General features: G+C 48.9%; 1 protein-coding gene across 1 annotated transcript; it reads right to left on the bottom strand.

Moving 5' to 3' along the window:
* Positions 1-1,540: 1,540 nt before the first annotated feature.
* GLYCTK (glycerate kinase) lies at positions 1,541-13,266 on the bottom strand. Its single transcript, XM_061554358.1, has 8 exons — positions 12,962-13,266; positions 10,503-10,696; positions 7,674-7,847; positions 6,760-7,016; positions 5,943-6,094; positions 4,854-5,029; positions 3,746-4,420; positions 1,541-3,003 (listed from the first exon to the last, which is right to left on the bottom strand). The coding sequence occupies exons 3-8, from the start codon at positions 7,812-7,814 to the stop codon at positions 2,683-2,685; spliced, it is 1,722 nt and encodes a 573-aa protein (XP_061410342.1). The 5' UTR covers positions 7,815-7,847; positions 10,503-10,696; positions 12,962-13,266; the 3' UTR covers positions 1,541-2,682.
* Between the last annotated feature and the right edge of the window lie 358 nt (positions 13,267-13,624).

Below are 13,624 nucleotides of genomic sequence, written 5' to 3'. Positions count from 1 at the left end.
CATGCACATTCTTTTTGTTAAGGCGCTCTTCAACCCCCAATGCAGCTTATATATAAGCTCCTAGTTTGGTAGTGTCTCATTCTTCACCTGAAGACGGCTGCTTGCGTTGTAGCCGAAACGTCGTGAGAATTGTTTTATTATGTTTTATTTTTATTATTTTATTACTTCCCTTCTACGTGACTTTACCGAAAGAAACAAGAAGATGAATCTCCATCTGGATTAGAGCTATTCGCTACTGTAATGAGCCAAGAATCTGTGTGTCCCGCGCGTGACATCACTCCACGCCGATCAGCCCCCCTCATTAGTAATCATGAACAGGTTACGTCCTCCACATGGACCCCCCTCATTAATAATCATGAGCGGGTGACGTCATTCCGCAGGTAGAACCCCCACCCTCGTTAATTATCATGAGCAGGTGACGTCACTCCACATCAAACAGCCCCCTCGTTAATAATCATGAGCAGGTGACGTCCTCCAAATGGACACCCCCCCTCCATTAATAATAATTAGTGGGTGACGTCACTCCACATGGAGGGGGGGGGGCGAGGCGCCTCCTCCCCCCTCCTCAACTTACAACCCTCACGACAAAGGCAGAACCCTGACGTCACGCGATCTCCGTAACGCTGTTGAGACATCAAAGTAAAAAGGAGGTCATGATGAACAAGGGATGATAACCTTTAAATGAAATAGGTCTGTGTCACCGCGCCCTTACAAATTGCACACAAATGGATGCGATGAATATATCACGTCGCGTTCTGCTTTTCGCTTGCAAGTTTCAGATCTACTGCAATGCACCTGTCCTTGGACGGGCAAAAGGCGAGTTTGAAATATTCGCGGCCGTAGCACCGCTCCGACCCGACAAGAAGTCGTGATGGTGTGGGAGCGGCGTGGATGTTGAGAGCGTGAAAGTTTCCCACGGGACGCTCTCCCTCTCGGTCTGCCTTTGCCTGCCGCACTATTTGCACGCAAGCACTTTCCCTTACAATATAGTTGTGATAATGCATTGTATAATCTTTTTTTTATTTGCACTTTTAAATGCGTTTCTGTTCATCATTATTAAAGGCAATAGTTAAATAACACATTAATACTATAACAATATACGTATTGATTAATGTATCTGTGAATGTTTTTTAAACGTAATAGATGTGTTTATGACCCCTAACCCGATTTTACTCAAACTTTAATTATAATTATTAATAGTCGCAGGTTTTATATTCGCTACATTCACCGGGAAAGTGTATCCCCTGCTAATATTAAGGGTTACTGTACAGTCAAACAGGTATTTATAGTTCTCAAATCAATGTTTTTATTTGTCAAGAGCTGGAATTTTATCCAAATTCAGCAATTTTTTTTTATAATGAAGTGAAAATCAAATTTCACTTTTTTTACCAATCATTGATGGCCGAGCTACATTTGAGTAGCTGCTTTCATCACGGGTGGCTTACCTGGATTCGAAAGTGGGCAATGTATGCTCGAATTTTTACAATCTCATTCACGAAAAACATGACAATGAAGTTACCAAACCTCAGCATTGAGAAAGTAGTGAGAAAAATTGTTTTAATTCCACCGTTTTCTATTGTCATAAATTACATTCGGATAGCAACGATGGCATCAAGGCGTGAAGCAAAAACACCTTGAAATATTCTTGGATCTTTCGGTAAAGCCAGGTAAAAAAAAAATAACAAAAAAATTACAAAAACTACGACGTTTCGATCGCAACACAAGCGTTCTTTTTTTTTCTTCCTGATCACGACCGCTTGTGTTGCGATCGAAACGCCGTAGTTTTTTGTTATTTTCTTTGAACCTACCTACGTGACTTTACCGAAAGACCCAACAATATGAATTCCTGCAGTCACGAAAGCTTTAAGTCGAGATTTTACCTTGATGAAACACTCACTTTGTATCTCTCATTTGATACTCGGCAAGGATGATTCTAAATCTTTATAGATCAAAGTGCTACGGCCACATTGTGACGAGTCTGAGATCATCTCCTGAAACTGAGAGCCCGGTGTAATCAATCCATGGGCCCTAATCGGGGCCTAGCGGCGGTACTGGTCCGTCGTTAGGAACCCCTCAACCACCTCATCGTAACGATTCGTGTTCATTTTGAACAGAGATAAAAGTCGAGCAAGATTCAATTTACAAACAAAAAATGAAGCCGCAGACGAAGCCGCCCCTCCTCCTCCTCGAGCACCGGTGTGACGGCCCCCCTTCTCCCGCTCGCTCGGCCCGCCTCGCCGCTCCTCGTGTTCCTTCCTCTACTGCTGGTGTCCCTTTCACGCTCCTGCCCCTCACCCCAGTTGCTATTCTTTCTGACCTCCACTGCTCGTGACGTTTCCTTACTGCTGGTCTCCCTGTCTCTCACTCTACTACGACTACTACTCTCAACTTGTCCTCTCTGTACTCTTCTCTCTCTCTCTCTACTCCCCTCTCTCTATTCAGAATCAGGATCTTTATTCACACTGGAGGAAGCCGACTATGAAGCTCTTTTTCACAGATGTCCAGTAGGGGCACGGGGCTCAGAACGTTACAACAACTCGAAGTTACACTTCTCTCGAGACTTCTACTTCAGTCCCCGCTGCTCCCCTCCCTACATTCCATCTGTCGACGACTGCCTGTCCCCTCTCCTCACTGCCCGTGTCCCTTCGCCGCCCGTGCTGCCCCCCGCCGCCACCGTTGCCTCTACGGCTGCCGCGGCTGCACCAGCACGAGCTGCACGTCCATGACGTTGGTGCCCGTGAGCCCCGTGACGACGAGGCCCTCGCCCAGCGCCGAGTAGAACCCAAACGAGTCGTTGCGCCGCAGGGCGTCCTCCACATCCGCCCCGGCCGCGCGCGCCTCGGCGACGAGCGAGGGCCACGCCAGCGCCCCGGCCGCCGGCGTGGGGCCGTCTTGGCCGTCCGTGCCGGCGCTCAGGAACACGGCGGAGCAGCCGCGCGTCGCGTCCACGGCGTTGCCGACGTCACCGACGCCGCTCGGTGCGGCAACGGGCCCGAGTGGGGACTGGTGGGTGCAGGGGGGAAACGCGCAACATGCGGGTGGCTTTTCACGCAATGAGTAGACCGGCTCAGCTCGGTTACTCATAGGCTCACACAGAAGAGACCCGTAGACTCGCACTAAGACTTGCATAGACACCGATGCTTGCACCGAAACCGGAAATGGATGCCGTGTGTAGGTTTCACAGCCGCTCGTAATCCAAGTGCGGTTTTCCGGGTTAGACCGCGTGTCGATCATTTCTTCTCTCAAGCTCTCGCCACACACGACTGCAGAGAGAGAAGAAATGCTGAACATTCAGCCGAACCCGGAAGACAACACTCGGATAATCATAATAATTGCTGCCATTCCTCTGGGAATTGAACACTGACCCTGATGCCTATTTTTTGGTTCTTTTGGTAAAGTCACGTAGATAGAAAAAATATAAATAAAGTGAGTACAAATATCACGACGTTTCGATCGCAACACAAGCAGTCATCAGGAAAAGGGGTTATAGCCTCGAAAGGCAAACTGTTTATAAAGGTTTGGAGATGGGCGTAGCCCATGGTATTTTTATTCACTTTATTTTATTTTTTTCTATCTACGTGACTTTACCGAAAGAACCAAATAATATTAATTCCTGCAGTCAAAACCCTGATGCCTGTTGGGGTTAGAGGTGCGGTGCATGGTTGGCTGCTGCGATTAGGATTACGAGTTGGGGCGAGTGTCTGCTTGGCTATCTTGGCTCGGCTGGTGGCGGTATGTCTGGTACCTGTATGGGCTGGGTTTGTCTCAAGCCCCCAAGCCGCCGAGCCACGTGCAGCGCCAGCTCCTGATTGCGCCCGCCCCGCCCATCGCCCCCGACGCTCACGGTCGTCTCCCCCCCGCATGCCACGCACAGGCGCCCTCCCCGGCGGCGCGCGGCGATCGCCACCGTGCCGGCCAGCGCCTCCGTCGACAGATCATGCACGCCGCACCTCGCCGCCGCCTCCTTTAGACGCTCCGCCTCCTCAACCTCGTCCACCTCGTCCTCCGCATTCCCTCCGCCCGTGGGGCCTCCGCGCGAGCGCAGGCGACGGCACGCGTACGCGATGAGCCGGGAGTAGAACTCGGCGGCGTCCGCCACGTCCCCCGTGACCGAGCGGGACAGCGCCAGCGGCTCGTAGCCCAGCCGAGCGGCGTGGGCGCACGCCTCCTGGAGCGCCAGCCCGCTGGAGCCCACGACGAGGTTGAGGACGTGCGAGAGGTCCTCGTCGTCGTCGTTGGAGCGGGGCGACGGCGGGTGGGAGAGGTGGTGCAACACGGAGGGCGCAACGCGGCCCAGCAGCTCGTAGCGGCCGAGCACGTCCAGGCAGTGCGACGGGGTCGTGGGGTTGCGCACCGTGGGGCCGCTCGCGATCGCTTCCAGGGGATCTCCCACCACGTCCGACAGGATCAACGTGACGACCTGGAGGAGCGCACACGGGCGTCTCGTCATGCCATCCCTGCTCGTGCCTCTGCATGATGGTACCCACTTGCTGCCTGTATGCGAGTATCTCGCAAATTCGAAAGCTCTTTCAAAAAGTGGGTTTGTTTTAGTTGTCATCGACGCTGCCGTTCCGATGTTATTCCTTTAGACATTACCCTGACCGGTCTCTGATGAAGTCTCTAGCCAGCAGACGGGCTGACTGCTCCTGCGTATGCCTACGAGTGTGCAAGCGTGTATATGTAGGTGCGAGCACTCGTGTGCGAGTTGTGAACGTAAGTTAGTGTCTGCGCGAGAGCGCCCGCGTTTGTCCAGGACGTGGCGTGCCGCACCTCCGATCGGCGCGGTTGGGTACGTACGATGCGATAGAAGTTCAACGTGCATACGTACGTGCACGTGCCCGCCCTCCCGTCACCTGTGCGGGTCGCGCCAGGCGGGCAAGGCCGCCGCCCTTGAGCAGCGAGAGGCCGCGGCGCACCGCGTTGAGCTCGCCGATGGCCGCCCCCCGCGTCGCCAGCAGCCGCGTCACCTCCTGCTTCTCCTGCAGACTCACGGGGGGCACCGGCGCGGGCAGCAGCGCGGAGCCACCCCCTGAGGGGCGGTGGGAGGGGGTGGGCGGAGGGCAGAGGTCGCAAACAGGTTTTGATTCCTTACCCGTACCCGGCCAGGTACGGGTTCCCGTTCCCTACCCGTACCCTACCCGAAATGAGTGACAAACGGTTACTCACCAGTGACTCACGGCCTACCCGTACCCGGCCGCAGCAGGGTCGTAAATGGCTACCCGTACCCGTACCCGTACCCGGCTGGGTACGGGTAGCCGGGTATCGGGTAGGGTACGGGTATCGGGTACCCGGTTGCGACCTCTGGTGGAGGGGTCGAAATGCAATGGGAACCGCGCACGGTACCAACAGTCAAAGTGACGGTGGTGGTGGTGCACAGGCCCATGGTCCACAAATGTGTGGGGGGGGGTCGGTGGATCGTGTGGAAATGGAGCGATGACGTGTGCGCAAGATGTAAACTATTTTATTTCACCAGGTAAGGCCCACTGAGCTTTCTAGATTTTTTGCCAGAAGCGACCTGGCGACAGATGATAGTCCAATGAAGTGGCTTATCGTGTGGAAGTTTATAACAGCCCAAAATACTCTAAACGCATGTTTGTAAATGAGTGAAAAACCGGAGGATCCGGAGAAAAATACAAGGGAACGCCAGGAGAACATGCAAACTCCGGCATCGGGATCAAACTTACGACCTCTTTGTTAGCAGGCGAGGTAGTTAACACCTCCGACGATGAGTCTCGGGGGAAAAAAATTGCAGATACAGTAATTGCGTGAATTAAAATTAACAATTTCTCCCAAACGCTTTGCAACGCGCATATCACGAGCGTAGGAATCCACTTTGCCAGATGAAACGTGCCCCTCCATTCCCCCCTCGTCGTGCCATTGCGGTCTCTCGCTACCGAGACGGCAATCACTCAAGTGCAAGGAGGGGGGTGGGGGGGCGGCACCTGAGATGAGAACGAGGAGTAGGTCGCTCGGTCTCAGGGCTTCCACGAGCCGCTGGATGTAGCGGGCAGCTTCGAGCGACCCCTCGTCGGGCAGGTTATTGAGGGCCCCTTCGAACACCCTCAGCTTGGTGTCTGGCTGCAGAAGCATCTCTCTGCAACGTGAGAAATCCCACGCGTTTGCTCTCAACTCGCCGATTATATCGAGCCAATTTTGGCACGTAGAGCCACATTGGTTTTAACAGAGAACGGTGCGCGGTAAAATGTTGCAGATGTCTGGCCATCCTGCAACCACAAATATCTTAAACAAACGGTTGTGACCAATGCCATAATGCCCAGCCACCTTTGTCTCTCCCCAGTGCTGATATTGAGCACACCACACTATGCACTCAACTTCAGTTGATTTCATGAAGGTGGGGAGGGTGCAGTGCCAGGACCATTAAAAAGCTGTAACAATGCCGTTTGGCGTTCTCTGGTCTGACACTGGGTGAGACTAGGCCCTAAAGGCTGTCTCTGGTGTCGGCCAGTCAGTTTCGAAGACATATATTAGCGGAGCGTGTTTTGTTTGCGTGTTCACCACAAGCACGTGTGCTTATTGGACAGTTTATTCCTTGAAAAAGGTTTATATTTGGTGTTTGAACATCTTAACAGCTGTTTTATCGCCAGAAAGGGTAAAACCTATTCTTCTTTTTACATAACGCTCACAACTGCCAGGAATGGAAGCCCGTTCGCCGGGATTGACCGTAGCGCCTCGCACTCGCCGACCCCCAGTGCTCATAGTGCCCCCCACACACACACCTGCCTGCGCGTGCATGCGTACGTTTTGCCGGCCTGGCGAAGGCTCTCCTGCGCCCCCACGGGAACGCTGAGCGCTCCCCGCACCACGTGGCGGCCCAGCAGCTCCTCGGCAGCGCGACCCATGCCCAGCGCCGCCTTGCCGAAGCCCACCACCGTCACGTTGCGCCGCAGCGGGAAGCAGCGCCCGCCGGCGCTCAGCGTGTCGCCGCCCTCCACGCGCAAGCTGCGCCGCACCATGCCCAGCGGCAGCACCGCCGACACGGCGCTCCGGAACAGCTCCTGCCGCGGTGGTGGAGGGGGAGGCAGGGAGGGAGGGAGCACCAGTCTTTTCCAATCTCAAAGGGAGATGGAAACCTGGGAAATAGTTTGTACGAAACCTATCATGTCGTCTAATACAGGCGGGTAATAACGTAGGAATACATCATTTGATTGGCTGAAATCTATTTCTTAAACTCATGATACACGTATGCATCTGAGAATCATACAAACGTTATGCTGTTTCGTTCAGGTTAATAGCAAAAGAGAGACAGAATAACAAAACAAATGAGAGAATGAAACGAGACGAGTTCATCTAATCTTTACATGGGTACGTTGAACTTCTTTCGCACCATAGCCAGGCGTGCTAATCAGTGAGGGAAGGTGGTATTATGTGACCATACCTCACCATGATGGTGGTGCGGCTTGATAAAGGCAGGGAGCACAGACATGCCAAAAGTACTGGACTCTATCACAATGGGTTGTTTCGGCATTGCCATCTGCTGCCCACCACAGAGCCCCTAACCCTCTAAGTGGTGGTCACCTATCACAAACAGTCATCCAGCCTCCATCCTGCTTAGCGTCTGAGATCTCACGAGATCGGGTGCATTGCGGGTGATTTGATCACCTGGCCGAATGGTGTGAACATGCTTTGTTATTCTGTGTACACATCAGACTGACCTCCGCGTCGCTGCAGAGAGTGGGGTTCCTGCCCGGCGTGGCGCCGCCAGCCGACGGGCGCATGTCGTGTCGTGAGCGGAGCGGGGCGAAGGCGGCGGCCGACGAGACGCAACGTCGATGGAGCCTCACGCATTTGAGCATGACGGCGTGGGTCCCGTTAAAGCTGCATTGGGGCTACTCCACAAACACAGCCATATTTACAAGCACGTCATATAGCGCAACTGTCACAAGCACGACATCGAAACACATCCACATCGCAACTCTGCAATGCCACTTGACAACAACGTGGACCATGTGGTGCCACTCTTGCTATTGCTTCCTATAAAATCAGAATCTGTATTTATACTGGAAGAATCTGATGAGCCGTGAAGCTCTTTTTCACAGATGTCCTGTAGAGGCGGGTCAGAATGTTAAAATACAAAAAAACACGATAGGAGTGCAGAGTCTAGGAAAGATGAACAAATCACTTACAAATATATACAAATACAACTAAACAATGCTTTGTCTAACCAAGTAAGGCCCACTGAGCTATTAGCTTCGATTTGCGAGATCCAGTGCTAACTGCACACTACACGTGACCAAGGTCCAATCTTAGTCCCGTCAGCACCATCCTTTATGTATTCAAATTGGTCGTTGACCTCTGGATGCCATTCCAATGCCAGCCAGTTTTGGAAACCCATCATCTGAGGAGGGCTGCTTGCGTTGTGGCCAAAACGTCGTGAGAATTTTATTATGTTTTATTTTTATTATTGTATTATTTCCTTTCTACGTGACTTTACCGAAAGAACCAAGAATATGAATCCCTGCATTCACAAAAGCTTTAAATCGAAACCCATCATCTCCCATGTGGCACACGTCCCACCCACCGCAGTCTCGTATGCAGATACATTTTTAACACGTTCTTTATTTGTTATTACGGCAACCATGAGAGGCATCCCATTGCCGTAGTTATCAAGTACGCAGGCGGTGTAACTGCAACGGGGCTCATGGGCTGGACGGACCGGAGAACAACAGATACGAAGAAAGGAGTAAATCGTAGGGAGGGGGGTCTTCATTGAATTGAGATTATTTTGCTGCTATAATAATGATTAGCCACTTTGTTGAGCTATCATTTGTGGCCAGGTCACTTTTGAAAAATAAGTTACTATCTGAGTGGGCTTTACCAGGTCAGATAAAAAAAAATGTGTTTGATATTTATTTTGAAGTTTCTTGTTTACCTTGACAATCCTCTATAATACTGGTGTTTTGGGTTAGATCACGTAAATATAAATGTGTCGTTAAACCCGCCACCACCCGACACAGCCAATAAGGTTTGTCACGTAAACAGAACATGCCAATTCGTTACTAGGAGACTTGAGATGGTTTAAGCAGGATCTTTATTCTCAAGGCAATTCACACCGTACTTCCACTCATCAAAACCCAAACCCCGAACCCTTCAAATCGCCTCTCCTATATAGCCCATCTCCCGCCCTTTTTTAAATCCTTTATATTAAGTTTGCTTGCTTGCTTGCGTACTTGCTTGCTTACGACCGTGCAAATCTTTCGGTCGTTTTTTAACCCATTTCCCGTGATCCAATCGAGCTGACATTTTGCACACAGACTCGTTGTGCGTGACAATTAATTTTCGTGAAAATTTTTTTCCAAAATTTTACACTGTTTAGGGAATTTTTTTTAAATATTTCATTACCAATTGCTTAATGCTGGCAGACAATCATCTGACCCATAGGTGGCAGCCATCTCAAGCCAGAGGACGAGAGGACTCTAGCCACCACGCATATAAAGGATTTATTGAAAAACTTAGTTTTTACGGGTTAATTTTTTTAACACTCTCTTCTCGCGCCTACCCCTCTACTGCTAATCCTCCTGGGGGCCAATCCGTTCAGTGTCCTCCCCTCAATAATCGGATTGGGTGGCGTAGCACGGCAGCGCTCCCGTGACCCTTAACCCGTGGTAGTGTGGTGTTGGTGTGTGAGGATGTCCCGAACATCCTCTACACTAGTAACGAAGTGGTGGTGGGTTTAGCGACACATTCATATTTACGCGATCTAACCCAAAAAACCTGTATTATGGATATTGGTCGCGAAAGCCTACGACTACTACTACGTGTTAAACTGACTTTGCACTCCTATCGTGGTGTGTGTATTGTTTGTTGTAACGTTGTGACCCGCCCCGTACTGGACGTCTGTGTTCAAGAGCTTTATAGCTCATCGTATTCTTCCCACGTAAATAAATATTCTTGATGCTTAATTTATTGCCCCAGCTGGGGCGCATCCGGACCACGTGACCATTCCCGCCTGGACGTCGCGCTGCACGTGGCGGCCACGTGCTGAGGGTGGTGGACGTCACGTGACTCGTCGGAATCACGTGATGCGGCAAATTACAATTCCCACGGTGCCTTTTTCAGTTTTTCAGTTCATTTATTTGGTGTAGCCCTGTGAGCCATTCGGCTCTTGAATCGGGTGCAACCGCAACAAACAAAAAACATGAACAAGAAAACATCTTCAAACAGAAAAATCCAGGAAAAAACAGAAAAAAAACTTCCAGAAAAAGCACCGCGTACACCAACGCTGTGTGCAAAATTCCCAGTGGGATGCAAGTCAAACAACAACAACTAACAACCACAAGACAACTTAGATTAAAGCCATCAGTCTAACTCCGTACTACAACAAACATGGCCAAACCAAAAAAACGTTTCTGAAATCACCAAAAGAAAGCCATTAAGAAAAGTGGGAGTGGCTGACATGAGTTGAATTCGCGTGTACGATGGAGAATAACGACAGTGGATTTCAAAAAACGAGGTGTCGTGAAAGCTACAAAAAAAAAACCTGCCGGCAAAGTCCCTCGGCGGCGGTGAAGCGCCGTGCCCGTGTATCGCTCCGCGCGCTGTGTTCCTCCGCTGCGGGGCGAATCACCTCGAGTGTCTCCGCCAATCAGCGCGCGGAACGCGGGGGGGAGGGAGGGCGGGGGCGTCGCTCGACTGGGCCCCAACAGCCAATCAGAAGCGTTTCGTCTCAGGATTCTCGCTGACAAGAGAACAATGGAAATCTATTGTCATTTGTATGCACACATTAACCCGCACCCCATCTCCCCCCCCTGGCCTTCAGACCTGATTGCATACCTGTAAACCTCTTATCAGTGCCCCCTACCATGTTTGTTTGTTTTAGTACATAGTTAGACTGATGGCCTTAATCTAAGTTGTCTTGTGGTTGTTGTTGGCTGTTTGGCTTGCATCCCACTGGGATTTTTGCACACAGCGTTGGTGTACGGTGATTTTTCTGCAATATTTTGCTGTCTTTTCTCGTATTTTCTGTTTGCACTCAGTCACATATTCACTTTAAGATGTTTTCTTGTTCATGTTTTTTGTTTGTTACGGTTGCACCCGATTCAAGAGCCGAATGGCTCACAGGGCTATACCTAAATAAATGAACTTGAACTACCTTATTAGAGACCAATTCAGACCTTATTGATCACCTCGCGCCCATTAGAAATCTGTGTCTATTTGTGTCTATTTGTTTGTGTTTGCCTACAAAGGCAAACACAAACAAATAGACACATTTGTTTTGCCCTATCGAAGCGGCTTTATGCCGTGTGGATCTAAAAATCTCAATTTCGCTGCAGAACAATTCTGGGTAAACCGTATGGGGTGCCAGCCATGTGATTGTCTGACACACATCCCCTCTATTTATACCTGTGTTGTAATGTATTCCGCTCAAACCAACGAATACATGAAAAATGTATTTCATTCACTTGACGGATGGTGTCTCCGAACTTGCTACCGATATTATAAAATCTCACCGAAATAGGATTTATCAACAATTCTGGCCGTCGCCTGATGATGCCGGTTGTAATTACTGGCGAAATGTCACGGCACTCTAATTGTAAATGTTGTAGTGGGTTTAATCTCCAACACAACCGGTGTGCTGAACTAGTATACTACACTATACACTACACTATAATTGTAAATGTTGTAGTGGGTTTACTCTCCAACACACAACCGATGTGCTCAACTAGTACACTACACTATACACTACACTATAATTGCAAATGTTGTAGTGGGTTTACTCTACAACACACAACCGGTGTGCTCAACTAGTATACTACACTGTACACTACACTATAATTGTAAATGTTGTAGTGGGTTTACTCTACAACACACAACCGGTGTGCTCAACTAGTACACTACACTATACACTACACTATAATTGTAAATGTTGTAGTGGGTTTACTCTACAACACACAACCGGTGTGCTCAACTAGTACACTACATTATACACTACACTATAATTGTAAATGTTGTAGTGGGTTTACTCTCTAACACACAACCGCTGTGCTCAACTAGTACACTACACTATACACTACACTATAATTGTAAATGTTGTAGTGGGTTTACTCTTCAACACACAACCGGTGTGCTCAACTAGTATACTACACTATACACTACACTATAATTGTAAATGTTGTAGTGGGTTTACTCTCTAACACACAACCGCTGTGCTCAACTAGTATACTACACTATACACTACACTATAATTGTAAATGTTGTAGTGGGTTTACTCTTCAACACACAACCGGTGTGCTCAACTAGTATACTACACTATACACTACACTATAATTGTAAATGTTGTAGTGGGTTTACTCTCTAACACACAACCGCTGTGCTCAACTAGTACACTACACTATACACTACACTATAATTGTAAATGTTGTAGTGGGTTTACTCTTCAACACACAACCGGTGTGCTCAACTAGTATACTACACTATACACTACACTATAATTGTAAATGTTGTAGTGGGTTTACTCTCTAACACACAACCGCTGTGCTCAACTAGTATACTACACTATACACTACACTATAATTGTAAATGTTGTAGTGGGTTTACTCTACAACACACAACCGGGGTGCTCAACTAGTACACTACATTATACACTACACTATAATTGTAAATAATGTTGTAGTGGGTTTACTCTCTAACACACAACCGGTGTGCTCAACTAGTATATACTACACTATACACTACACTATAATTGTAAATGTTGTAGTGGGTTTACTCTACAACACACAACCGGTGTGCTCAACTAGTACACTACATTATACACTACACTATAATTGTAAATAATGTTGTAGTGGGTTTACTCTCCAACACACAACCGGTGTGCTCAACTAGTATATACTACACTATACACTACACTATAATTGTAAATAATGTTGTAGTGGGTTTACTCTCTAACACACAACCGCTGTGCTCAACTAGTGACGAATCGTCACGTCTTGTTTACGTTACAAACCTTACTAATTGCTTACTAATAATTGGCTGCGGCGGGTTTAACGACACATTTACGAGCTCTAACACAAAAACTTCTTATCATGTGTTGTGTGTGATGTGAGTGAGTGATGTGAGTGAGTGATGTGAGTGTGTGATGTGAGTGAGTGTGTTGTGAGTGATGTGAGTGAGTGATGTGAGTGAGTGTGTTGTGAGTGATGTGAGTGAGTGTGTTGTGAGTGTGAGTGAGTGATGTGAGTGTGTTGTGAGTGTGAGTGATGTGAGTGTGTTGTGGGTGATGTGAGTGAGAGTGAGTAATGTGGGTGAGAGTGAGTGATGTGAGTGAGTGAGTAAGTGATGTGAGTGATGTGGGTGATGTGAGAGTGAGTGAGTGATGTGAGTGATGTGAGTAATGTGGGTGAGTGTGTGTGTTGTGAGTGTTGTGAGTGAGTGATGTGAGTAATGTGGGTGAGAGTGAGTGATGTGAGTGCTGTAATTGTTGTGAGTGATGTGAGTGCTGTAATTGTTGTGAGTGATGTGAGTGATGTGAGTAATGTGGGTGCGAGTGAGTGATGTGAGTGCTGTAATTGTTGTGAGTGATGTGTGTGATGTGAGTGAGTGATGTGAGTGTGAGTGATGTGAGTGCTGTAATTGTTGTGAGTGATGTGTGTGATGTGATTGCTGTTGG

Source organism: Lethenteron reissneri, chromosome 19 (genome assembly GCF_015708825.2).
Source record: "Lethenteron reissneri isolate LAM-NWPU_2019-01 chromosome 19, ASM1570882v1, whole genome shotgun sequence".
Lineage (NCBI taxonomy): Eukaryota > Metazoa > Chordata > Hyperoartia > Petromyzontiformes > Petromyzontidae > Lethenteron > Lethenteron reissneri.
The sequence above is the reverse complement of the archived record's forward strand: the minus strand, read 5'-3'. Positions and strand labels throughout refer to the sequence as shown.

Bases quoted from the DNA above. Each gene is read 5' to 3' on its own strand.
- GLYCTK (XM_061554358.1), bottom strand. From the start codon at position 7,814: ATGCTCAAATGCGTGAGGCTCCATCGACGTTGCGTCTCGTCGGCCGCC. The intron at 7,017-7,673 runs GTCAGTCTGATG...CCACCGCGGCAG, and splicing joins CTCTCTGCAGCGACGCGGAG to GAGCTGTTCCGGAGCGCCGT. The intron at 3,004-3,745 runs GTACCAGACATA...TGCACCCACCAG, and splicing joins GACAAACCCAGCCCATACAG to TCCCCACTCGGGCCCGTTGC.